Source organism: Microcaecilia unicolor, chromosome 2 (genome assembly GCF_901765095.1).
Source record: "Microcaecilia unicolor chromosome 2, aMicUni1.1, whole genome shotgun sequence".
Lineage (NCBI taxonomy): Eukaryota > Metazoa > Chordata > Amphibia > Gymnophiona > Siphonopidae > Microcaecilia > Microcaecilia unicolor.
Window position 1 is genome coordinate 191,415,265 of NC_044032.1, and position 25,300 is coordinate 191,440,564.

General features: G+C 43.4%; 1 protein-coding gene across 1 annotated transcript in view; it reads left to right on the forward strand.

Moving 5' to 3' along the window:
* Positions 1-25,300, forward strand: part of ADAMTS19 (ADAM metallopeptidase with thrombospondin type 1 motif 19) — a 269,857-nt gene that overhangs the window by 238,726 nt on the left and 5,831 nt on the right. The window contains exon 20 of the mRNA XM_030192330.1: positions 14,184-14,336. Within this exon, the coding sequence (XP_030048190.1) occupies positions 14,184-14,336 (153 nt within the window). The remainder of the gene's footprint in view (positions 1-14,183; positions 14,337-25,300) is intronic.

Consider the following 25,300-nt stretch of genomic DNA (forward strand, 5'->3'; position numbering starts at 1 on the left):
GGTGTTTCCTTGTCCCCAGAGGGCTCACAAATTTTTTGGGCAGGTTGATGTGGAATGGAATGTTAGGAATTTAGCACTGATTTTCAGCTTTAGGTACTTAAGGACCCTTTTGCTAAAATGCACTAAAACGTTTTCATGACACATTCTAAGCCCATATTTAAGGTGCCAGTATTATAAAGATTTTCTTTTTTGCAAGTCCCACGCTAATTTTTCCATTAGCTCATTGGACTTGGAAATAATTAACACAGGAGCACTTACTGCTTCCTATTTATGAGGTGATAAGTGTCCTGAATTAACCCTGCATGCCAATCCCCGTTCATGACAATTGCCTCCCGAAAAAAATTCCAAATATATAACATGCACGTAGCACACGCTGACAGACAAATTACCGTGGTAAGCATTTTTACTGCCTTAAGCATGCGTTAGTGCATAACACAATTTACTAAAAGGACTTCTTATTTTAGGTTCCTAAATTTAGGACCTTTTTTATCTTCCTAAATGTAGGGGAACTTTAAACTGAATTTAGTCACCTGAATTGGGCTTAAAATAGGCATTTGATCCAAAAGTGTAACTTTGGTCCTTAAATTTAAGAGCTCGTTTTGTTTTGTTTTTTAATGTTGATCTCTAGGTCCTGTTCTGCTATGATCTCAAAGGCTAAGCAGAGATGAACATAATCAGTTAGTAGGTGACAGATCAAGGAACACTAAGCACTGCAGAAAGAAGGTTGGTGGCTCAATTAGGGCCACTCTTATCTAATCTAAAACCAATACTTCATCTTATATATATGGTGAGTAATTTTGTTTTTTAGTATAGCTTCAGCCATTTTTTCCCAGCACTGGTATTAGGTATGTTGTTTCTGGAGATGAGGATGCCATCTTTCTAATTAGATTATAAACTGAGATTTTGCTTACCTAGAACATATTAAAAGATCCCATGGTATTTTTTATAGGTGTAGAGAAGGATGTTAATCACTATGTAAATGTCTTAATTTCAGTTTTAGAAACAAAGCCTTGTTAATCTCAAGAACATATCTGAATAATTTGTAAGTGTTCTATAGTACTTTGGACAAAACCTTTACAATCATCTAATTCTTAATCATAGCAAGGTGGTGGTGACCTAGATTACAGGCCATCTACACCATCCATCACTGTCACATCATCTTTGTAATACTGCAATTACATTAGTCTCTCCTTTTAAATATCTTGGCATACTCATAGATCAACTTGACTTTTGAACCTCAGATTGCTTCCTTAGTAAGGAAAAAGTTTTGTGCTCTCCAGCAATTCTGTGGAAATCGTTATTTTCGTGCTGCTGCTTCACAAATCACTTTTGATTCACTGTTAGATTATTATCTTATAGATTATTCTAGAATCAATCAGTCTCTTTTCTGCCATTTAAAATCAGTCCAAAATGTAGCCATTAGGCTTCCCGGTTGTGAAGAAAGGTTTAATCACATTACCGCACTCCTCGTCCAGCATGTCTGGCTCCCGGTTCGACATAGGATACAATTTAAGATTCTCACTCTGATTCGTAAACCACTACACAAATATATCCCTTGTGCCCCACCTAGACTATTAAATTCACTGAATGACCACAGTTTACATATTTTCTTTGTCTCTTAAGAGCACCTTTTGATTCTACTCATTCATGTGCCTTCTCTTGCACAGCTTCTCCAGTATGGAATGCTGTATGGCTTGAACTTTCTTTTTAAAATTGTAAGTTTGTGGACTCTTTGATATAATGTACAGACGAAGTTGGAAATTTTGGACATCGCTGTGCGAACACTGTTGTACTGTATTTATAAAAAAAAATTGTAAGTACTACTATGTTTAAATATGTTTATTAACATTACAAAAAAAGAACATTGTAATACAGTAAAACAAAGCAGAACCACATAACTCGAAGCATGGTACAAACCAGTGAGGAATAGAGTGAAGGGCTTTGTTTCTTATTTCACTCCATGAGGACAAAGATGCCTCTCAACCAGTGCTACAACCTACCCCCCCCCCCCCCCCCCAAAAAAAAAAAAAACCCTAAGACACTTATACCAGACTGAAAAGCAAATATTTGTTACGAGTAAAACTCACTTGTTTACGTGGCATGCCCTCCCGTGGGGAGGTGATGGAGATGAAAATGTTCAGGAAAAGAAGTCAGCTGATAAAGATAATATATGGCAAGATAATTGGTCAAAGGAAAAAGCCAAACAGTGATCAACATATCAATACCTTCCTCTGATTTTACCCAAAGGTGAACAAGGCTCAGAAGAAAACAGTCTTGCTTATTGTCAAGAATGTTTGTGTAGAAGTAATCAAGATGACCAGAACATATTCAGTGCACAGGGCAGAGCAGATATATACAGATACAGCTCTATTATAATTCTCCTTATTATAGGAATATTATTTTCTTTATATTGTTTCTAATCTCATCAATGATTTTTGCACTGTTTCTTCACATGATATTTTGCTTTGGTATACCACCACCAGAATCCAGTTTGGTTCTTGTTTCAAGATTTCTTGATAGACATTTTCAGTGCAATAGGCTAAGAAAAGAAAATTAATAAAGTTTTAAATACCAAGCAAGATCATTTTGCATACACTGTGTTAAAGATATCATCATCCCTATTCACATACAGAAGCAAAGTTAATATTTCTGGATTTGTTTTTCAACTCATTACATATTGAAATCATTAAAATGGGTTTCAAGGTTTTTGCAACTCTTTAAACAGTGTTTAATGTTTAGTGTGGAGGAGTGACCTAGTGGTTAAAGCACTGGTCTTGCAATCCAGAGGTGGCCAGTTCAAATCCCACTGCTGCTCCTTGTGATCTTAGGCAAGTCAATTAACCCTCCTTTGCCTCAGGTACAAACTTAGATTGTGAGCCCTCCTGGGACAGAAATATCCAGAGTATCTGAATGTAACTCACCTTGAGCTACTACTGAAAAAGGTGTGAGCAAAATCTAAATAAATAAAATAATGGAATTCAAAAGTGTGTGGGAGAAATGCAAAGGAATCCTGTATAAAAGGCAGGGAGCCAAGCAAGCTTAGCGGTAATTAGATGGCAACACCAGTAATTGGGAAGCAAAGCCAGTGCCAGGCAGACTTTTACGTTCTGTGCACCTAAAATGACAAGGACAAATCAAGTATACGTTTGTAGTATTACATCATACTTTATACTATAAGTTTAACTTGTTGTGCAGAGTGGATGGCCCGTACAGGTCTTTATCTGCTATGTTTCTATCTTACAATAGCCTTCCCTAGCCAGCCTGGGGATGATGTAAAGCATGGGAAATAGGAGCCTTTTCTCTTTTTTTAGCTCTGTGTTTTCTCATTCATTCTTTGAGACACAATGCCTTTTGCTTTTGTTTCTTTGTCCTGTCATTGAAATGGAGTTCTCTTCTTTCTTTGGATTTTAATGTGTCTACCACTTGTCTGTCTTATAAGAAGAGCGGTATATTAAGACTAATAAATCATAACCATAGAACAGCATTGTAGAAAGGATTTCCAGCTCTGAATATAGATTGTATGTTAATTTTTCCACCCTCCCCAACCTAATAGAATGTTAGGGAGAGAAGAAGTGGAGTCCACACGGATAGATATGAGAAAATAATTCACTTACCAAGCAAGGAAATATACTATGGTTCTTTTTTCATGGAAGAATTACAAACAAAGCTGCACACAAGTGCTTTCTTTGAGCAGTTCTTCAAAATAAGTCCAGCTTGTCCAACATATTTTATACTCTATCAGTACACAGCTCAAGCATGTCACTAGCTTGTCACATGCCAATCATTAGTTTCGACCATTAAGCAAGATATCTAGGCAGTGCTACAGATGCTTCATGCTGATTACCGTGTTCCAGTTGCTACATCATAAGAGATTAGTGTGTTCCATTTCGCCAGCAATCATATATCTATATTTCCAGGCCTGATAACTGCAAGAAGCCCCTAGGACACATTCTTTCATAAGCACCTTGCTGGAACATTTTGCTTCAAGTTCCTCTTTCTGCAAGCCTGTCAGCTAGCCTGTCACAAGAGCTTATGAGCTTCTCTGGGTCACACAGAGTCTATGATTTTTAGATTTAGCTGTTAGCTTCAGGCCTCTTGACCTGTTTTTGGAAGGGCCTAGATAGGCCATTATTTACAAGATGTCCAAGTTGTACATCGCTGGTGGAGCTTGTGGTTTAGAACAAGTTCTACCACCGATACAACCTGTTGTAAAGTACAGGAGAAATGGATGTCCATGTGCTGATCACATCCAGCATGGACATCCATTTTACAACCTGGAATATCTAACATCTTAAAAGGCAAAAACAGGGACATGAATGGTAAAGTGGCACCATAGGAACATCCATGTTATAAAATGGCCACATAGACATCCATGTGAAGGGACATGAATGTTTGTCAGCCATTTTAGTACCATGAATGACAATATTTTCCCAAAGCTATCACAGAGCTCTGTGTCCTTTGGCAAGTTAGTATTCGTGGGGGAGGGGGAGATTAAGCGTATGACTTTCCTTTAATCACTCTAGTGCAGCGCTGCTCAATCAGCATTTTTAAAAAAATACAAACTCAATTGAATGTGAAAACAGCCAAGAAGAAAACAGAAGTAACAAGAACCAAACATATCAACTGGCATAAATTAGTCACTGAGATCAAGAAAAGGAAAAAGTAATAACTTTACTATGAAGAAATAAAAAAATCGGAGTACTTTTCTAACCCTTAGGGGCCCTTATACTAAGCTGCGTTAGGCACTAACGCGTTCTTAATGCAGCTAAATGTGGAGTACTGTGGTATACACTCAGGCATTCTACAGTAACTCTGAAATGTGCATTTATTTATTTTAAAAACTTATACCCCGCTTACCACTAAGTAGCTTACAGCATCACAGACATACATAATTCAATAAAACCAAGAGAATGCACAAAACAAAATTACATAGTATAAAATCTAATATCAATGCCTTTCCCAATCATAATCATTAACAGGTGTCATCTGTGTTTACCAATCATAATCATTTACATAGATGAAAAACCTTCAAAAATAAACCACCTTTCTTAACTTTTTATTTTTGCTTTAAAGTTTAATTCACAAATAAAAGTGAACAAGGAAATATACACAAAATATACAAAAAAAGAAATATCCTAAAGCCATCCTCAGTAAAGTTAAACACCAATAGACAACCAGAGTAAAGGGTATAGTTGTTTTAAATGAAAATAAAGTAATAAGTACAATATATTCAAAGAGCTAGACTACAATAATCCTGGACATAGCCAACTTTAACAGTACATTTCGCTGGTAATGATTACTTTGCGTATGAACTCTCTTGTAACTTAAGAAACTCAAGAAGTTGTTTTGGGTCAAATTATGAGAAGGATTTACCCTCTAAAACAACCAAAGAAACACAAGGAAATCCAAGAGGGCGGAGTTAAGATGGTGTTTCAACTAGTTGCACGTTCCTGAGCTCCGCACCAACTAGAGTTGTAGCTGCTGTGGATCGCTGTCTAGTATGGGGAGAAAGAGGAAAGGAGCAGTCAGGGTTGCTCCTCCAGTGGCTGAACCTACCTCACATTCCAAACAGCTCACTTTGGAAGCTTGCAGTGTGAAGACTGAGTCAATACCGCTGGCTGTTTCTTCAGCCAGGTCCATTGGGTCGGACAGCAGTGCTGTAAGGACAGTACCCTCTCAACCTGGAAGTGCTTTGTCTATAGAGAGGAGCAGAGCGGTGGCATCGAACGGGCAGACACCATCTTTGCTGGGGAGTCTTCCTTTGGTGTTTTCCTGTCCTAGCACTTAGAACATGGTGTCATCGACTCCATTAAGATTGGCTGCTTTCTGTGGAATATCAGGAGAGAGTCATGTACAAGATCTACAATCCAGAGGTTTGGAGGTAAAGAAACCTACTGTCGTGACTTTAGAGTCACTCTGGGAAGTGATTCAGGCTGTGAATAACTCTTTACAAACTGTTCAAGAATTTTTATCAGATGTTATCAATAGAAATCAAACAAAATAAAACATGGAAAAGAAAGTAAGATGATACCTTTTTTATTGGACATAACTTAATACATTTCTTGATTAGCTTTCGAAGGTTACCCTTCTTCGTCAGATCAGAAATAAGCAAATGTGTTAGCAGATAGTATATATAAGAGAAACATCAAAGCATTACTTCTCTTATATATACTATCTGCTAACACATTTGCTTATTTCCGATCTGACGAAGAAGGGCAACCTTCAAAAACTAATCAAGAAATGTATTAAGTTATGTCCAATAAAAAAGGTATCATCTTATTTTCTTTTCCATGTTTTATTTTGTTTGATTTCTATTGATAACCTTTAAGAGTGGACTAACACGGCTACCACACCTCTCTATCAGATGTTAAAGATTCCAAAAAGTTCAGACGGATCAGGCTGCTTGTGTGGAACAACATGCTGAGAGGCTGAATTCCATGGGGGGGAAGATCTGCTCAAACACAGGAGGGAATGTTGGCCTTGATGAAAGACAAGGAATACTTGCACCATAAACTTGAATTTTTGGAAAATCAAATGAGGAAGAATAATTTGAGATTATTAAATTTTCTGCATTCACCATTAATTTCTGCTCTTGATATGGTCTGCAAGTATTATCTTGAAATTCTGAAGATTCCATCTGAGGCATTACCATCCCTGGTTAGAGCTTACTATGTTCCAAGCCTTGGAGAGCAAGGTGGGGAGATAGCTTCTATGGATTTGACTGGCTTCCTTGAGTCATCTTTAGAAGTGGTTAGGCAGAGGTCAACTATGATTGTAACCTTTGCGTTGGAGCCTGACTGGGACTGAGTTTTGCATATTTACTTTGGACATTTGAATGAAGTTTTTTTTGGGATCTCAATTTGTGTATTTCTTGATTTATCAAGAAATACGCATAAGAGATGGCAGGAGTTTTTTGGCTTTAAGAGCTAGAACACTGGCTCTTGGAGCAAATTATAAATTAAAATTTCGTTGTGTTAGGTTGTTTTAGAAAACTAAAGCTTCTTAAACTGTTGTGAAGTGGAACAAAATCTGAGGTGTCCTGGACGCTTGTACCATAGCAATGGAACATGCTGCGGAAAAAGCACATGCTGCTGCATCAACATCATGAATGGTATTAGGAGCTGGTTCCACAAGTCATCACTCATTATCAGATCTCAAACTATGGGGCGGAACATACAACTGTATTACCTGGCCCAGAGCCAAGGAGCTATTGCATTCAGTGCCTGGTAGATCAATGTCAGCCCTTTATATTGTTTACAATTCCGTAATGGCAACCAGTGAAAGCTCCTCAACAACACAGTCACATGTTCAAATCTCAGAGCCCCCACAATCAATCGCACTACTGCATTTTGGATTACTTGCAAGGCCTTACAATGTGTTTTAGCCATCCCTAAATATAAGGCGTTTCAGTAATCCTATTTTGACAAAATCAGAGATTAAACAACCACATGAAAATCATATAAACTCAACATAGGTTTCAGTTTCAACACCATGTGTAAACTATAAAACGCTGATTGTACCATCTGACCAACTTGTTCCATAAATGATAAATGAGGGTCCAAAACCACTTCAAGACTTCTCATTTGCTTCCCCTCAGACACTGATTCCAATTCTGCATACAACTCTCAGAAAGTGGAAACAGTGTTGGATGCCTTATCACAACTTCAGTCTTTGCCACATGTAATAATAGCTTATTCTCCTGCATCCAACAACTAATTTCTGCCATACAATCCTCCATCATCTTAGCCATTCGCTCTGCTGAGGTAGAGAAAGAAAAACCTGAATGGTGTCTGCATACATTCTGTAACTAACATTTAACTTCTGAAACACTGCTTCCAAAGATGACATATAGATAGAATATAGAATAGACTACTATACTACTACTACTACTATAAATCACTTCTATAGCGCTACCAGTCGTACGCAGAGCTTTACAATTGAACATGAAGAAGACAGTCCCTGCTCAAAAGAGCTTACAATCTAATAGACTACTACTACTACTTAATAGACCCCTGTGGAATCCCCATTGAGACAGGATATACTAATAACACGTCATCTTTCACAGGCACCTGCATTGTTCTTCCACTCAAATAAGATTTAAACCACTCATACACTATTTGTTGTACTCCCAAATGGGTCAATTTAGGCAACAACATCACGTTAATTGTGTCAAAGGCCAAAGAAATATCTAGTGACACAAGGCAATAAACCACCACCTCATCCATTCCTCTACAAATCTCATCCATTGTTGACACCAAAAGTGTCTCCACACTATGCCCTCTCCTAAATTCACATTGAAATGGATCCAGACCTTTAGCCTGATCAACAAACTCTTCTGACTGCTGTAATAATGCCTTCTCAGTCACTTTACCTACCGTCAGAATCACCAAACTTGACCTACAATTACAAGGCTCTTCAAGATTCAATGAAGCAAATTTCAACAGTTTTTATAGTTACTAATTTCAAGGCAGCAGGGAAGATCCCTAGACTCAAAGATAAATTCACAACAAAACATAAAGATGGAGCTAACTGCGTACTAAAACATTTTTTAAGGGGTGTGTCATGGGTAGGGTTACCATACGTCCGGTTTTACCCGAACATGTCATCATTTTGAGGACACAGCCAGGCATTTGTCTGGACTTATGGACGAACTGGCAAGCTAGCAGGCGGATGGGCAGGCGGGCCTCAGGATGTCCTATCCTCCCCTCCTTTACCTTATTGTAGTGCCCTGGTGGTCTAGTGACCTCTTCAGGGCACGAAAGATCCCCCTTTTTGCTGCCCGGCACGGCTGCAGACTATCTTGTTCCCAGCGCCACTTCAAAATGGCAGCTGAGAGTTCAGACTTTCCTGCCCCAAAGAGGCCACTAGACCACCAGGGCACTACAATAGGGTACAGGAGGGGAGGGGAGGGGTAGTGAATGAATGGAGTCATGTGGGTGGAGGAAGGCTGGAAAACTGGGGAGGGGATATACAAGGCGGGAGCAAGAGGGAATTTGGCTTTCTTTGTGTGTGTAGGGGGGGGTACCATGGTGGGGCGGGGGTGTGAGGGGGCGGGACAGGACATGTATCCTCTTTTTCCTTAGGGCCATGTGGTAACCCTAGTCATGGGTGGAGAACATTCCTGCGCTAACCAGTTAGCACATCTACATTACCTTGCACTAACTAGTTAATGCAGGGATATCTCATGAGCCCTTACCGCCTACAAAATGGGTAGAGGTAACTGCTCATGCTGTAATTTTTTTAAATGGCAACATTAATACAAAAAATAGAAAACTGGTCATTTTAAGACTGCAGTAAAAATGGCCTTGGCACTTGAGAAAGACCCACATAAGGGCGTGCAAGTCCACTTTTTGCCACAGCTTAGTAAAAGGACCCTTTAATCATCCAGAGAAGTTGGTCTAAATAGCAACTCCGATCTTTATGAAAATAGATGTCCCTTCCCTTTCTGAATTCGGAGTTGGACGTCTCTATCCTAGCTTTATAAAATTGGGACTTAGAGATCCATACGATATGCTGGTTTGGAAATATCTAAAACACAAATGGAGCTTCTGAAATAAGGATATTGGCCATATACAAATTTAATGTCCCTTTTACTGAAGCTTAGCATGTGCCAATTTTGTTAGCACACACTAAGCTTTAATAAAAGGGCCATTTACTTAGTTACCACAGGGAAAAATTTTCGTCGGGGAAAAAATCTTTGAAAACTATCCCTGCCACCCAGCCCCACCCCCCTTATGAAAGGTAAAATGATAGCACTGCAGGAGGATTTGAGTTGGCTGGAAGAACAAGGCATGAGTTTTTCATACCCCTGTGCTTACTGTGGATTTGTGAAGAACGTGAGGTGGACTCCCCATGACAGTGGATCGTTGTGACTTTTTCAAATGAAATGCTGTGGAGAGTTTTTCCTTTGAAAATTAACTTGCAAGCATGGAGGGGAAGCTGAAAATTGGCCTAATTATTCATAAAACTTTTTTTTTAACCTACAAGCAGGCACTTTGCTAAGGTCAGGGAGCAGCAACCACCAGGAAAATATCACAGAAAATGTATTTGATACAGTTCTATCATCATTTGTGTTGTATGTCAAAGCAAGGCAGTTGAATGTATTTTGAACTTGTGAAAAAAAACAAATTATATTTCCTTAACATCAGCAGCAAATGAATCCAGCAGCTAGTGGGTTATGTCTGTCTACTAGCAGGTTGAGATAGAGATCACTGACTTTAAACTCAGTGATATAAGACAGATAGCTCCTCCCAAAAGCCAGTATATCTCTATCTCCAGCAGGCGGATGGAGGGACATCCTCTAGCTCCTGGATTCCTCTGTTAGGGGTGCTCCTGGCCCAGGTTTCCACTCCAGGGCAGTTGAGCATGGGGGTGCTCTGGCTATTTGGTGCCAGCTTTAGGAGGCATACCTTGTCACCCCCAGGTCCCTACCCCACTCCGGGTCCCCCTGCCGCTGTTCTGTGGGCTTCCTCTCCTTTGACTCTGTTCCAATGTCTGTAATTGGCTTTCCTCCCATTTAAAAAAAAAAAAAAGCCCTGTTTCTAGAGTTGCGCTAGCATGTGGACCAAGAAAGCTGCTTTAAAAAAAAGAAAATAGCAATAGCACGCATTATTCAGCAGCTGCTGTGCTGGGACAAGTGGTTAGTTCTGAGAGCTGTCTTTGCGTTCTGCTTCTGGCAGCGATAGTGTGCTGGGAACCTGCATTGGTGAGTGCTTCCTTTTCTTTTTTTACAGCATCCTGGTAGTAGCGGTTTGGGAAAGATGGCTGCAGAGATCATGAAATGTTGCTCACACTGCGGGAAGTGGACAGTGTCCAGTCTCTGCGTGGAAGGAGGGGTGCATTGACGTGACCACAGGAGACTCCGCCCTACTAGTGTACAATATAGCACCTTCCCACACAGGGTGTTCCCATGCACACTTTCCCTCTGCACTGGCCGACGCGACTGCACACAGCCATTTCGCCATCAGACCACGTGGTTTCCCCATCGCAGCAGGGCTCCAATGGAGGGGGGGCAGGTGACCTAGGGGATTCCATGTCCTCATCGTTACCTGAGGCAGGGGTGTCTAGGACTTTGGGGGTGGCTCCTTTTCCACCCGATTTTATACTTCTGATGCATCAGGCGTACCTAATGAAATGAAACGTTCTCAGCAGCAGTCAGAGATTGACTACAGGACATCCTTGGACTTTCAGGTTTTGCCTCTGGTGTCTCCTGAAAAGAGGAGGCATGTGGAAGCTGCTTCTGAAGTGGGGTCATTAACCCCTTCTTCTCCTACTGCTCCTGCTCTCCCCCCACGTTTTCTGAACTGGCCCTGTTAGGCATTTCAGGTTACTCTTCCCTGGAGGAGGGGGAACTTCTGACTTTAGAGTTTCAAGCACTTCAAGCCCTGAGCATTTCGGTGGATGAGTCCCTGGCACCAACCATGGCTAACTCCATAATGGCCAGCACCAGGAGACCATTGTGGTCCTTTTTTGCCACATGAGGCCATAGAGGATCTCATCTTGGCACAGTGGTCCACTCTGGACACTGGCCTCCAGGTGGCAAAGGCTATGTCTCGCCTGTATCGTGTGCCACAAGATTATTTGGAGAAGATGAAGCTCCCTAAGATGGGCACTTTGGTGGTGGCAATCACCAAGAAGATGACCCTACAGGTGGAGGGGGGTATAACATTAAAGGATGTGCAGGTCCAGAAGCTGGAAGTGTCCTTGAAACAGGCCTTTCAGGCCTCTATCAGCAGTTTCTATGCGGCAAGGGCTTGTCTCGATATGGCGTCAGGGAAGGATCTGCTGGTGGCAGATTTTCCCTCACTGGAATCCAGCTTGTCTTATTTAGTGGATTCATTGTGTGACCTTGTGTTGGCATCTTCTAAGCAGATGACATTGGCTACGATGGCTCAGTGGCTGTTGTGGCTTCACCATTGGGCGGCAGACGCAGCCTCTAAGAAGCGCTTTACCAAACTCCCCTTCTGGAGCCAACTGCTGTTCAGGGAGGACCTGGAGAAGTTAGTTAAGGCTTTGGAAGATTCCAAGTTGCAGTGTTTGCCTGAGGATCGGAGGAAACCTCGATTCGAAACAGATGTGGTGCATAACCATTTTAAGGAGGCACAGAAGTATTGGATTGGGTAGAGTAGAACGATCTTCGCTGGCCGGTCTTCTGGATGTCGTACATTTTTTGAAGGGAGTTAGTCCTCTCAGACCTCCTCTGTGGCCTCCCTGTCCAAACTGACACCTTAATTTGGGTCTCAGTGCTCTGCAGAAGTCCCCATTTGAACCCTTGTGATCAGTGTCCTTGAAGGATCTAACATAGTAACATAGTAGATGACGGCAGAAAAAGACCTGCACGGTTCATCCAGTCTGCCCAACAAGATAACTCATATGTGCTACTTTTTGTGTATACCCTACTTTGATTTGTACCTGTGCTCTTCAGGGCACAGACCGTATAAGTCTGCCCAGCACTATCCCCGCCTCCAAACCACCAGCTCCGCCACCCAACCACTGGCTCTGGCACAGACCGTATAAGTCTGCCCAGCTCTATCCTCGCCTCCCAACCACCAGCCCCGCCTCCCAACCACCGGTTCTGGCGCAGACCGTACAAGTCTGCCCAGCACTATCCCCGCCTCCCAACCACCAGTCCCGCTTCCCACCACCGGCTCTGGCACAGACCGTATAAGTCTTCCCAGCACTATCCCCGCCTCCCTACCACCAGCCCCGCCTCCCGATCTTGACTAAGCTCCTGAGGATCCATTCCTTCGGCACAGGATTCCTTTATGACACTGAAGGTGGTGTTTCTAGTTGCTATGACCTCAATGTGACAAGTGTTGGAATTGCAAGCCTTGTTTTGTCGGGATTCTTTTCTTCGGTTTTCAGACTCGGGGGTTACGATTCGTCTGGTGCCATCATTTTTGCAAAAAGTGGTCTCAGCTTTTCACCTTAATCAACCACTTCCTATGTAGCGGAGGATTATCTGTGAGACTTTGAGGACCTCTGCTGCTTGGACATCAGATGGGTTCTGATTCGTTATCTGCACATGATAAACGACTTTTGCAGGTCGGATCCTCTGTTTGCCTGAGGTGGGGCCCCAGATTGTGTCGGCATATGTGCTAGCAGGACACCAGGCTCCAGGGCCATTGCTTGCTCATTCTTTGTGTGCTGTGGCAACCTCCTGGGTAGAGTCGAGGGGGTTTTCCCTGGAGGACATCCATCGGGCGACCACTTGGGCCTCTCTGCAACCTTTCTCTAAGCATTAATGTTTGGATGTGGGGGCACGCCAGGACTCTCAGTTTGGCGCAGTGATGCTCTCCGTGGGGTCATCAGATTCCTTCCCTCTTTAGGGACTGCTTTTCTACATCCCACTAGTTGCTGGATTCATCTGCTGCTGACACTAAGGAAGGTAAAATTATGTCTTGCCTGATAATTTTCTTTCCTTTAATCGCAGCAGATGAATCCAGCATCCATCCCTCACTGCTCTCTGTGATGCAAGCATTCTTTTCTTTTGGTTGATTTTTTCTTGTTGTACATGTGTTCACAACATAGCATTCCAACTAAATAACAAAAAAAAAAAGAAAGAGTCATACAATTTGCTTAATCATTCCACTTTTGAGAGGACTGCACATCTGGCGGGAAGTTTTGGTCTGCCATCTTGGGCTTTGGTCATTGAAGCCTGAGCACTCAGGGGTATGACTGGAACAGAGGAGGCCGGATGGCCTGAGGTCCGACCAAGCCCATTCCAGGGCGTACTGGGGCAAGTTCGGGCCTGGTTTGGTGTGCTGCTTTGGTAGTTGACATACTGGCTTTTAGGAGGAGCTATCCGACCTATATCACTGGGTTTAAAGTCAGTGATCTCTATCTCCACCGGTAGACGGACACAATTCACTAGCTGCTGGATTCATCTGCTATGACTAAAGGAAAGAAAATTATCAGGCAAGACATCATTTTACCTTTTCATTATTTGGTATATTTTTGAAAATTTCATAGATCTGACTAGCTTGTCCCCAATGTAAATTAACACTGAATGAATACATCAGTTGCTGTACACAGGGGAACTAAAGGATGCAAAAACCTTGTCAGGAATAGCTGCCATATAAATTTGGACTGTTATTGCTATTATTTTATTAACATATTCGTAATAATATATTATAAATTTATCTAGTATTTGGGATAAATCCCAGTGTTCTGGAATTTTTCAGTGCTCCCTAAAATGTGGCAAAGGTGTACGGCATCGGACCGTGAGGTGTACCAACCCCCGCAAGAAGTGCATTTTGTCCACAAGGCCTAAAGAGATGGAGGACTGTGAAGATTATTCCAAGTGTTACATCTGGAGGATGGGAGACTGGTCTAAGGTGATAAACTCGCACTTAATTTGTAAAGAATAATATCAAATTGCTGTGCTTTCTGAGGTACAGTGTGTTTCTTCAAATATTAAAGTGCATGTCCATCTAATATCATAAAACAATTCTTGTAAGTATTCCAATATGCTCAAGTTGAGGAGAAAAACAGGCACACAGCATTCCATTCATCAGTATTTAGTTAGACTTAAGGTAAAATTGATGGTACCAGAGCAGAGTCAGGGTGGTCTCAGAACTTATTTGGGTAATGGCAATATTCAGTCTGCTACCCGTATAACTATCTGGATAACATAGGACAGATAGGTTATCTGGCAGTCTGAATATTGGCACTATCTGGATAAGTTCCAGTAGTGTCCACCTTATACGCATATTCTGCGTCAGCCAGTATCCGGATAGTGGTGCTGAATATCTAGATCTTTTTTTACCACCACAGCCAAACCTTTTTCTTTTTAATTTTGATCACAACACCTGAATATCAGCCCATTTATATTTCCTGGATCAGTGGTTCCCAAATCTGGTCCTGGAGGCACCCCAGCCAGTGGAGGTAGTGCATGCAAATTTCTCTCATGAATATTCATTGGGGTTATCCTGAAAACCTGACTGGCTGGAGTGCCTCGGGACCAGGTTTGGGAGCCACTGCCCTAGATCCACTACCAGGCAAAGAGTGAAGTAACAACATCCTGCACAAAAGACACTCAGAACCTATGTATCAAGCATTCCATACCAAAACAGCAATAACCACTACCTATGAAAAATATTACATTTACTGCTAGAATGTCAATGCACTTCATATTGAAAAACCAAAAACTCTGGACTACAGTAGATCCCTAGACAGAAAACATGCAGTAACAAAATATATCATCTCAGTCACACATGCAGAAAGACTCTCAATAAATGCAAACCAAGGGATCACAAAATACAAAACATATGTGATGTACATTTTCAAGTTTGTCATATTGCAATAATGAAAAGGAGAACAAAAAGTTCTTTTCTACTTTTTGTTGTCTGGATATTTTAAATCTCCAATGTCATTGATCCCACTCTTGCCATCTTCCTCTTCTTGGCTTTTATCCCTCCACCCTAATCCAATACCCTAATCCCTATTTTCTTCAATCTGTGTCTTTGCTTCCCCACCCAGGGACTCCCCCCCACCCTCTGTCTCCCTCCCTCCCTTCCCCCTTCTCCAGATTCTTATTCTTCCACTTGGCCCTTTAGTCCCTACTTCCCTTAATCTGAGTTCTTGCTCTCCTCACCTCACTCAAGGACCCCTCCCCCTCCCCCTTCACTCTATACGCCAATCTGTGCTTGCTTGCTCGCCCGCCCTTCCTCCCTAAATTCAGTCCAAATCCCCATTCTCTCCTTCTCAGATATCTCTTCCTCCCATCATACCATTTCCCCTGATCTCAGTCTCCAGGTTTAAATTATTTACTTCCTTGATATAGTACCTTACGAAAAAGTACACCGAAGCAGTTACCCGATACCTTTCTCTGAGATTTATGAAGTTTTTTTCTGTATGGATAAAAAGTGGGGGAAATATCTTAGTGAATCAGGTCCAAAATGGGACAAACTCATTAGTATGAATTACCATTAGTGTTATAACTGCCAAAAAGTTTTCTGAATGAAGCTTGCTTTCTGAGTTGCCAGCATTTTCAGTCTATTAATATCCATAAACCCTATTCAAGTAGACTATCCTGTAGAAGTGAAAGTCATTCAAGTTGAGGAGATGACAGACATTTAAAATCTGATTCTAAGTGCAGTAACTGAAACAGTTATAATGCATAAAACAGGTTTTTAGTTAAGAGCGTTTTCAGGATTTAGTTCATGTGCTGGTACTGTCTCAGCTTGATTATTGTAATTCTTTATATCTTGACTGTTCCAAATCATCAATTCAGCATTTACAGATCCTGCAAAATGCAGCAGCAAAATTGATTTTCAGTAGGAGAACAGAGCACGTTTCTCCATTACTGGAGACTCGCTGCCAGTTTAAATTGTGTTCTTTGATACATAAGGTATTTTATGTCCTTACCCCTGATTATTTGGTAGATCTTTTATTATCTGGAAGGTTGGAGCGATCTTCCAGATTGCGGGGCCAGGGATTTACAATTTCCTACACTCAAAGGAGTTAGATTTAAATCAATACATGCCATGGGCTTTGCTTATATCTCAGCACAATGCTGGAATTCATTGCCCATGGAATTGAGATTGGCATGTAATTACTTGTGTTTTCGTAAGTTATTAAAAACTTATTTATTTGGAAAATATTTGTAGAAATTATGACAAGAGTTATCTTAAGTATATTGACTATTTGTTAAATTGATGTTCTCTTCCTAGGGTTGCCTATTCACTTTTATTGTAAACTGCATGGATCCAGGAATTGCATATAGTGGAATATACATTTTCAATGTTGTATTATAAGATAAAATTGCTTCCTGCAAAGGCTGCAGTCATACCGTTGTTACCTGACAGTCCAAACCTTTCTTCACAAATACATATGGTACATCTTATATGTGCCCTGGAGGGGATTATGGAAATCATTACAGGCTTCACCCCTGATTTCCGTCACTGATATTAATGCTGACACTCTACACTTCATGGCATGACACAGTGTTTCCTTCCAGATGCTGTACATTTATCAAAATAATCCCTGGACTGTTGAATCAGTTCATGCATAGGTTGTATAGTTTTGAGAGAGCGGATGCTGTAGTAGCAGAGGCCCTCGGAACTGTGGCAGATAATGGGAAAGTGTGTATAGCTGTATGCTCAATAAAAGGCTATAAAGGCAATTCTATAACTGCGTGACTGTACTTCCATGTGCCCTGTGGGCGTAAATGCTGCAAAAAGTGCTATTTGTGCATGCAAGAACCATAAGCACCATTCTATAAGGGTGTGCATAAGTGGCATGATGTAAGTGGGCGTGCCTCTATTGAGATGCATCAGTGTGGGTTTACACTAGTATGCTATAATGGAATCCAGATGCTGGGATGCCGTTATAGACTAGGCACTCCCTGCGCTGTTTTGGGGTGCCAACATCTAAGCACCCCTTTATAGAATTTGCCCCCTTTCCATTACGTCCCAAGGATCAGTCCAACACAAATGGTTTGTGGAAAGAGAACTCTAATGAGTTGTGCCTCATACGCTCCTGCGCTTAGCAACCAAGCCAGTGTTCTCTATCTCCAGCAGGCGAGATAGCAGCTCCTGTGCGCTGTCGTGACTTCTGTGTGGTCTCCTGTCCTGCTTGCAGGTTCAGTTCAGTTTGGGTTTGGGAATATCCTGTGCCTCAGGTGTAAACCTAGTGATCTAGGTTCTCCCTGCTCCCCCTTTGCCGCTTTCTATCTCTTTATGTCAGTCTTCCCTTCTCTTTTTCTCCTACCTCTATTTAAAAAAAAACAAAAACAGCCAATGCAGTTGTTTTTGAGAGCGTTTGTGCTGTGGGAAGATTGTGGGGCTTCAGTGCCTTGGATGTCACAAAACTAGCTGTTTTCTGTGAGTATATTTATTATTCTTTATATCTGAGCCTATTAAGCCCTATGTGTGCTGTGGGGGTAAGCTCTCGGCCACCAGTTCCTGCACACTTTGCTTTACTTCTGTGGACATGCTGCTTTTGCCTACTTTGGCCATCAGTACTCCATCTCTGGAAGTTTAATCTGGCCCTCCTCCAAAGGCGGTTTTGGCAGGCTCAGCACCAGTGGCTCCTGCGCTCCGTGAGGCTTCAGCAGCCATTTTGTCAGCGGGTTCCTCGCCCGCCTCCGTGTTTCAAGTTCTTGGTTTTGCGGGTGTAGAAGTTTCTTCCTGGCCATTTTCCCTGAATTTGTTCCTTTATATTACATCAAGCCTTTTTTGTTCAAGTCAGCTGAAACTGCCTCTCCTTCTTCCCCTCATGTTGCTTTTGAGGAGCAGCTTCCTAAGAAACAAAAACTTCCTGTTTCACAGGATTTGGAGAATGTTCCTCCTCAAGACTCAGAGGAGGTTTTATCTGTGTTTCTGACTGTCCTAGTTCTGATGTTGGCCCTGACTTGGACATTTCAGAGGAAGACGGGGGTGATGATCTTACTGTAGCTAGGCTGTTTTTGAGAGCAGAGTTGCCTCTGTTGATCAAAAAATCTATGGGTACTTTAAACATTTCTTCCCCTGCTTCTGAGTCTTCTGGTCCTGCTCCATCTATTATGTCAGGTACTAAGAGACCTCCTGTATCTTTCCATATTCATGAGGTTTTGCAGGATCTTATTGCAGCTCAGTGGGAGACCCCTGATTGTAACCTCTGGGTGTCTCACGCTTTATCCAAATTATATCTCCTTCTGCCGTCTGATTTAGAGCAGTTTGCTCTTCCTAAGGTGGATGCCCTTATTATGGCGGTTACTAAACATACTGTAATCCCTGTTGAAGGCAGTACTGCATTAGAGGATATGCATGACCTCAAGCTTGAGACTTCCTTAAAGCTTGCCTTTCAACTAACTGCCGTTAAATTCTCAGGCAGAAATTTCTTCTTCTTTTGTAGCCATGATTCAACAATTGTCCACATTGGACTCACCTCCAGACTTTTTCCCTACCGTAGAGGTGGGGTTTTCCTATTTGTCAAATGCTCTTTATGTTATTCTCCGAGCATCAACTAAGGCCATCTTGACATAATGCTGGCTATGGTTGAGGCATTGGGCCGCTGATGTGGCATCCAAATCTCATCTGGTGAAGTTGCTCTTTCAGGGGAAGCTACTCTTTGGTGCGGATTTGGAGAAGATTTTTAAAGACCTGGGAGATTCCACAGTCCAGCAGCAACCTGAGGACAAGCTGACGTCTCATCTCCGGGTGTCTAAGTCTCGTTTTCGAGAAGCATGGAGTTATATACCAGGGAAGGCTAGTGCTTCTGCTCACAAACCTCACTTTGCTGAAACTCAGTCTTCCTTTCAAGGAGGCAAGAAGCCTTTTTCTGCTTCATCAAGATCCTCTCCCTCCTTAAGGCAGCTGGAGGCCATTCAGCCCATTCCTCCGGCAGAGAGTGGCATGGGTTAATATTCCATTTTGTCGTCCCAAAGAAAGAAGACTCTCTTCACCCGGTTCTAGATCTCAGAGGGGTGAACAAGTCTCTCAGAGTGCTGCACTTCCACATGAAGACTTTTCGTTCTGTCATAGCCTCGATCCAGCCAGGTGAGTTTGGCCTCCTCACAGGAAATTTTTCCGGTTTGCAATCCTGGGAAGATCATTTTCAATTCAAGGCCATGCCTTTTGGCCTTGCCACTGCACCTTGCACATTTTCAAAAGTTATGGTGGTGGTGGTATCCTTTCTTCGCCAGCAAGGGATCCAGGTACATCCTTATCTGGGTGATTGGCTAATTCGGGCGCCTTCTTATCAAGAGAGCCTTCGCAGTACACAGACAGTCCTGTCTCTTCTTTCTGTGATGGGTTGGGTAGTGAATTACAGCAAGAGTTATCTCATCCCCACCCAGACTCTGGAGTTTCTGGAAGTGTGCTTCAATACCCAGACAGGGAAGGTTTTCCTGCCTCAGCATCATTAGCTTAAGCTCAAACAACAAATTCTCAGGCTTCTCGCTCTTCCCTGACTTTAGCTGTAGGATTATGCTCAGGTTCTCGGTTCTATGGCAGCAACTTTGGATGTTCTGCCTTGAGTGAAGTTCCACATGTGGCCCCTACAGTTGTCCCTGTTGAGCCAGTGGTCTTCAGTCTTGGGGACTTACGACCAGCTGATGCCATGTATCCCTCAAGCCAGATGGAGTCTGACTTGGTGGCTTCTCCCTGCACACACTCAGTCAGGGTTGCCCTTACAGACTCCCAGTTGTCGCGTGCACGAGGACCTTGGCACACTGTCAGGCTTCTTCCCCGGGAGCACTGGTTTCGTGAGTCCTTGGGCCACTACCGTGGAGCGGCAGTGGCAGGCAAGATCACCTACAAGGTAGAGATGAGACAAGACTGGACCGGAACTCCGGACTGGAGTTCTACACAGGAATACTCAGAACTGGAACGCACCGGACGGGTGCGCACTGGAGTGGGGACCGCGGGACTGGACACACTGGAGTGGCCCCACTGGACAGGAACATACAGGAGGGAAACCCGCTGGACTGGAACACACTGGAGCGGAACCCGCGGAACTGGAACACCCTGGACCTAGACTTCACCTACACTTGACTGCCTTCCCCCTCGGGTTGAGCCCTCAGGTTCTGGCAGCCGGTAGGACTTACAGGAACAGCAGGAATGAAGATCCAGGAGTGCCCCCTGGTACCTAGGCGAAGGCAAGGCAGAAAGTGTCTGGGTTCCGGCAGCAGGCAGATTCAAAGCAATGGTCAGGACAAGGAACAAAACTACGGCTGGAGCCTCAGTATCAAGGAGAACTGGCAACAGATAGAACAAGGGCAGAAGCTCCAGAAGCAAAAGAAACACACACTGAAAACCAGCAGGCTAAACACAAGAAGACTAGTCCACTGTACAAGCTAGAAGGAAAGCTATGCCCAAGCAAACCAGTCATACACACGAAACATACATAAAGCAAAACACAGGAAAGCTGTACACAGGCTGACAATGCAAAGCTGAGCCCAAGCTACCAAGTCATACACTAGGAACAAACACAGAGCAAACTCAGAGAACTAGGAAAGCTGTACACAAGCTAACAAACAGACGGTGCCTAAGCTGGCTAGTCTAACACTAGGAACAAACACAGAGAACTAGCACTAACTACTCAAGCACTGGAAACAAACACAGAGAACCTAACTAATCAAGCACTGGAAACAAACACAGAGAACTAGCAGAGCTAGGCACAGGCAACAAGCCAGACGGGCTAAAGCTAACTAGTCATGCACTGGAAACAAACATAGAAACTCACACAGAGCAAACACAGAAGGGCAGGAAACCCACAAGCGAAAAACACAGAAGGGCAGAAAACCCACAGAAGGGTAGGAGACCCACAGAGCAAATAAATACAGAGGGGCTGGAAACCCCCAAGCGATAAACACAGAAGGGCTAAAACCCACAGAAGGGTAGGAGACCCACAGAGCAAATAAATACAGAAGGGCTGGAAACCCACAAGCGATAAACACAGAAGGGCAAAAACCCACAGAAGGGTAGGAGACCCACAGAGCAAATAAATACAGAAGGGCTGGAAACCCCCAAGCGATAAACACAGAAGGGCTAAAACCCACAGAAGGGTAGGAGACCCACAGAGCAAATAAACACAGAAGGGCTGGAAGCCCACAGAACAAAAGACAAGGAAAGCAAACGGTGCTAACAGCACACTAACCTCGGGACCTAAGGCACTGCGGAGGAAAGGGCAATGCAAAGGCCCGGACTGTAGTCTTCAGATGGCTAATAAAGCCCAACACCAGAGCCACAGGTGCAGCAATCACCTTGCAACCAAACAGAGGCTTGACACTCAGAGCAGGCATCCCATAGAAAGTAACAGCGGGAGCCATCTTGGATACTGGCAGAGACGAAGAGGCGGCAGCCATCTTGGAAGAGGCATAGCCCACACAGGTGAGATTCAGTAGGGCAATCAGCACACAGAGCCAGAGAGAAACTAAGACAGAGACAGACACAGAGACAAACAGAAGCCAGCACAGCCACTGACTCCCAGAAACAGGGTAAGTAGGAGGGTGGTCACGGCCACAGACGTGACACCAGTTGATGTGTTCTCACCTCCAATGCCAGCCTCTTCAGATGGGGAGCCTATTATCTCCACCACTCTGCACACAGCTACTGGTCCATCAACAGATTGGAACTTCAAACTGTCCGGAAAGCTCTACTAGCCTTTGCACCTCTTCTGATACGCATGTTCTCGGACAATGTCACAGCCGTGTCTTACATCAACAGACAGAATGTATCTCTAGCCCAGGAGGCGCGTCTTTTTCAGTTGGCAAAATTGAACACTCTGATTATTTGAGCATCTCACATAGCAGGTTACTGAACTCCCAAGTGGATTTCCTCAGCAGAGTGTCTCTGGACCTGGGGGAATGGCAACTGTCAAAACTGTATTTCACCTCTTTTCCACACAGTGGGACCTTCTAGTTCTGGACCTCATGGTATCCAGACTCAATGTGCAAGTAAACAGATTTTACAGCCACTTCAAGGAGAAAGACTCCCTAAGATTGGATGCACTGGTACAGCCTTGGCCATCAGGCGGCCTTCTTTACGTTTTTCCACTGTGGCCTCTCAGAAGGACGTTGCCCAGGATTACACATCATCCCGGGAAGGTTGTTCTTGTACCTCCAGACTGTCCTAGACGTCCTTGGTATGCAGACCTCATCCGTCTTCAAATTGCTCTTTGGCTGACTGTTCCTCAACAGATGGGCTTATTGCATCAAGGTCCAGTACTTATGGAGGATCCCTCCTGCTTTGATCTTATAGCCTGGGTTTTGAGAGGGTGCGATTGAGGAAGAAGAGTTACGTGAATGATGTTATTACTCCAGCCCAAAAGCAATCCACTTCTTATGCTAGAGTGTGGAGAACTTTTGAGAGCTGGTCTGAATAGAATGGTGTTTCTCCATTTTTATTCATTTTATTTTATTTATTGCATTTGTATCCCACATTTTCCCACCTTTTTGCGGGCTCAGTGTGGCTTACAATATATTGTGAATGGTGGAAGTACAATTTGTTGCATTACGATTATAGGTTACATAGTGAAGAGTTATGGGAAGACAAAGTCAACGTCAAGTATAGTATGGGGAGTAGAACAATGTAATGTAACAATGGGGAATTGATAGGGTGATAAAACAATAACAAGAGGGTAGAGATTTAGGTGTGGTGAGAATATGGGGGAAGAGAACTCAGAAGAGAGTGTACTGATACATTTCTCTTAGTGTGTGTGGACTTCATGTTTTTTGATCCTTGCAGTAAGTTTTCTCAAAAAGATGAGTCTTCAATAGTTTGCGGAAGTCGGTTAGTTCGTAGATCGTTTTCAAGTTGCGTGGTAGTGTATTCCAGAGTTGCGTGCTCTTATAAGAGAAGGTTGATGCGTGCAGTACTTTGTATTTTATGCCTTTGCACTTAGGAAAGTGGAGATTGAGGAGAGTTCGGGATGATCTTTTAGCGTTTCTGGGTGGCAGGTCTATTAAATCAGACATGTATGCAGGGGCATCACCGTGGATGATTTTGTGGACTAAGGTGCATACTTTAAAAGTGATACGTTCCTTGAGTGGGAGCCAGTGTAGTTTCTCACTTAAGGGTTTTGCACTTTCGTATTTCGGTTTTCCGAAGATGAGTCTGGCTGCTGTATTCTGGGCTGTTTGAAGTTTCCTCAGTATTTGTTCTTAGCAGCCTGCGTATAGTGAGTTGCAGTAGTCCAGTGTAAGGAGTATGGTAAGGAGTCTGGAGAAAGAAAGGGGATGGGGAGGAACCCCAGCTACCAAAAAGGGAAAGAAGGCACGGTGGGGGTTCCGATCCTGCCCAAAAGGGACATAAGAGTAGAACACTACAAGTCCCAGAAAGCCCCAGGAGAGCACCTGAAAAGGGGGAGAAATAGGGTGCACCTCCCAGAGGCTCCAAAAGGGGGCCAACCAAAAAGGGAGAAAGCTGAAGCCCTACCCTGGTGGAAAAGGTGGTGGTGGAAAAAAGGGGCGGAGAAAGAACAACCCCAGAACCCGGTTAATGAGGGAAAAGGGAATCAGCTGGAGGAGGGGAGGGGAGAGGAGAAAATGGACTGGGCTCCAGAGGAGAGAGGAGGAGAGGAGCTAGAGGCAATGGAACAAGGAGAGCCAGAGGAGGTCCCTGAGGAACCGATGGAGCTGTTGGCTCTGACTCAGTCAGAGCAGGAGGTATAGGGGGCTGTCCGGGTCAAGCGGGAGGAGGTCAGGAGAAAAGGCTGACCAAGAGGGTGGGACCCTGAGCCCGCGCAAAGCCTTGCTACTTTTTGGAGACTGTGTTTGAAAAGCCAGGCTACATTTTGGGCTGTGTTTGGAAATGCCCTGCTGCAAGTGGAACTGTGTTTAAAAAGCCTTGCTACTTTTGAGACTGTGTTTGAAAAGCCAGGCTACATTTAGGGCTGTGTTTGGAAAAGCCCTGCTGCAAGTGGAACTGTGTTTAAAGGCCTTGCTACTTTGGGAGACTGTGTTTGAAAAGCCAGGCTACATTTAGGGCTGTGTTTGGAAAGGCCCTGCTGCAAGTGGAACTGTGTTTAAAAGCCTTGCTACTTGGTGAGACTGTGTTTGAAAAGCCAGGCCCCATTTAGGGCTGTGATTGGAAAAGCCCTGCTGCACGTGGAACTGTGTTTAGAAGCCTGGTTACTTGGTGAGACTGTGTTTGAAAAGCCAGGCTACATTTAGGGCTGTGTTTGGAAAGGCCCTGCTGCAAGTGGAACTGTGTTTAAAAGCCTTGCTACTTTTTGAGACTGTGTTTGAAAAGCCAGGCTACATTTAGGGCTGTGGTTGGAAAAGCCCTGCTGCAAGTGGAACTGTGTTTAAAGGCCTTGCTACTTTGTGAGACTGTGTTTGAAAAGCCAGGCTACATTTAGGGCTGTGTTTGGAAAAGCCCTGCTGCAAGTGGAACTGTGTTTAAAGGCCTTGCTACTTTGTGAGACTGTGTTTGAAAAGCCAGGCTACATTTAGGGCTGTGATTGGAAAGGCCCTGCTGCAAGTGGAACTGTGTTTAAAAGCCTTGCTACTTTGTGAGACGGTGTTTGAAAAGCCAGGCTACATTTAGAGCTGAGTTTGTAAAAGCCCTGCTGCAATTGGCACTGGGGGTAAAAGCCTTGCTGTAAATTGAAAGGTGCTGGAAACAGCCTGTCTCCCCAGGGAGCCGGGTTTCGAGTGGAAAGATCCCTAAGGAACCGGGACAACAGAGAAAAAGGGATCTGAGCTGAGGGCCCGCTGGATCTTTTCTACACCAGATGACTGAGTACGAGTGATTGTACTAGACTGCGGAAGACAGATCTTGGAAAGAATGGTTTTATTCTTTTCAATTTCCACATGGAGTAGAACATCTTTTTGGTTGTGTTGTTCGCGTGATTCTCGAGTGTCAGGTGGCGA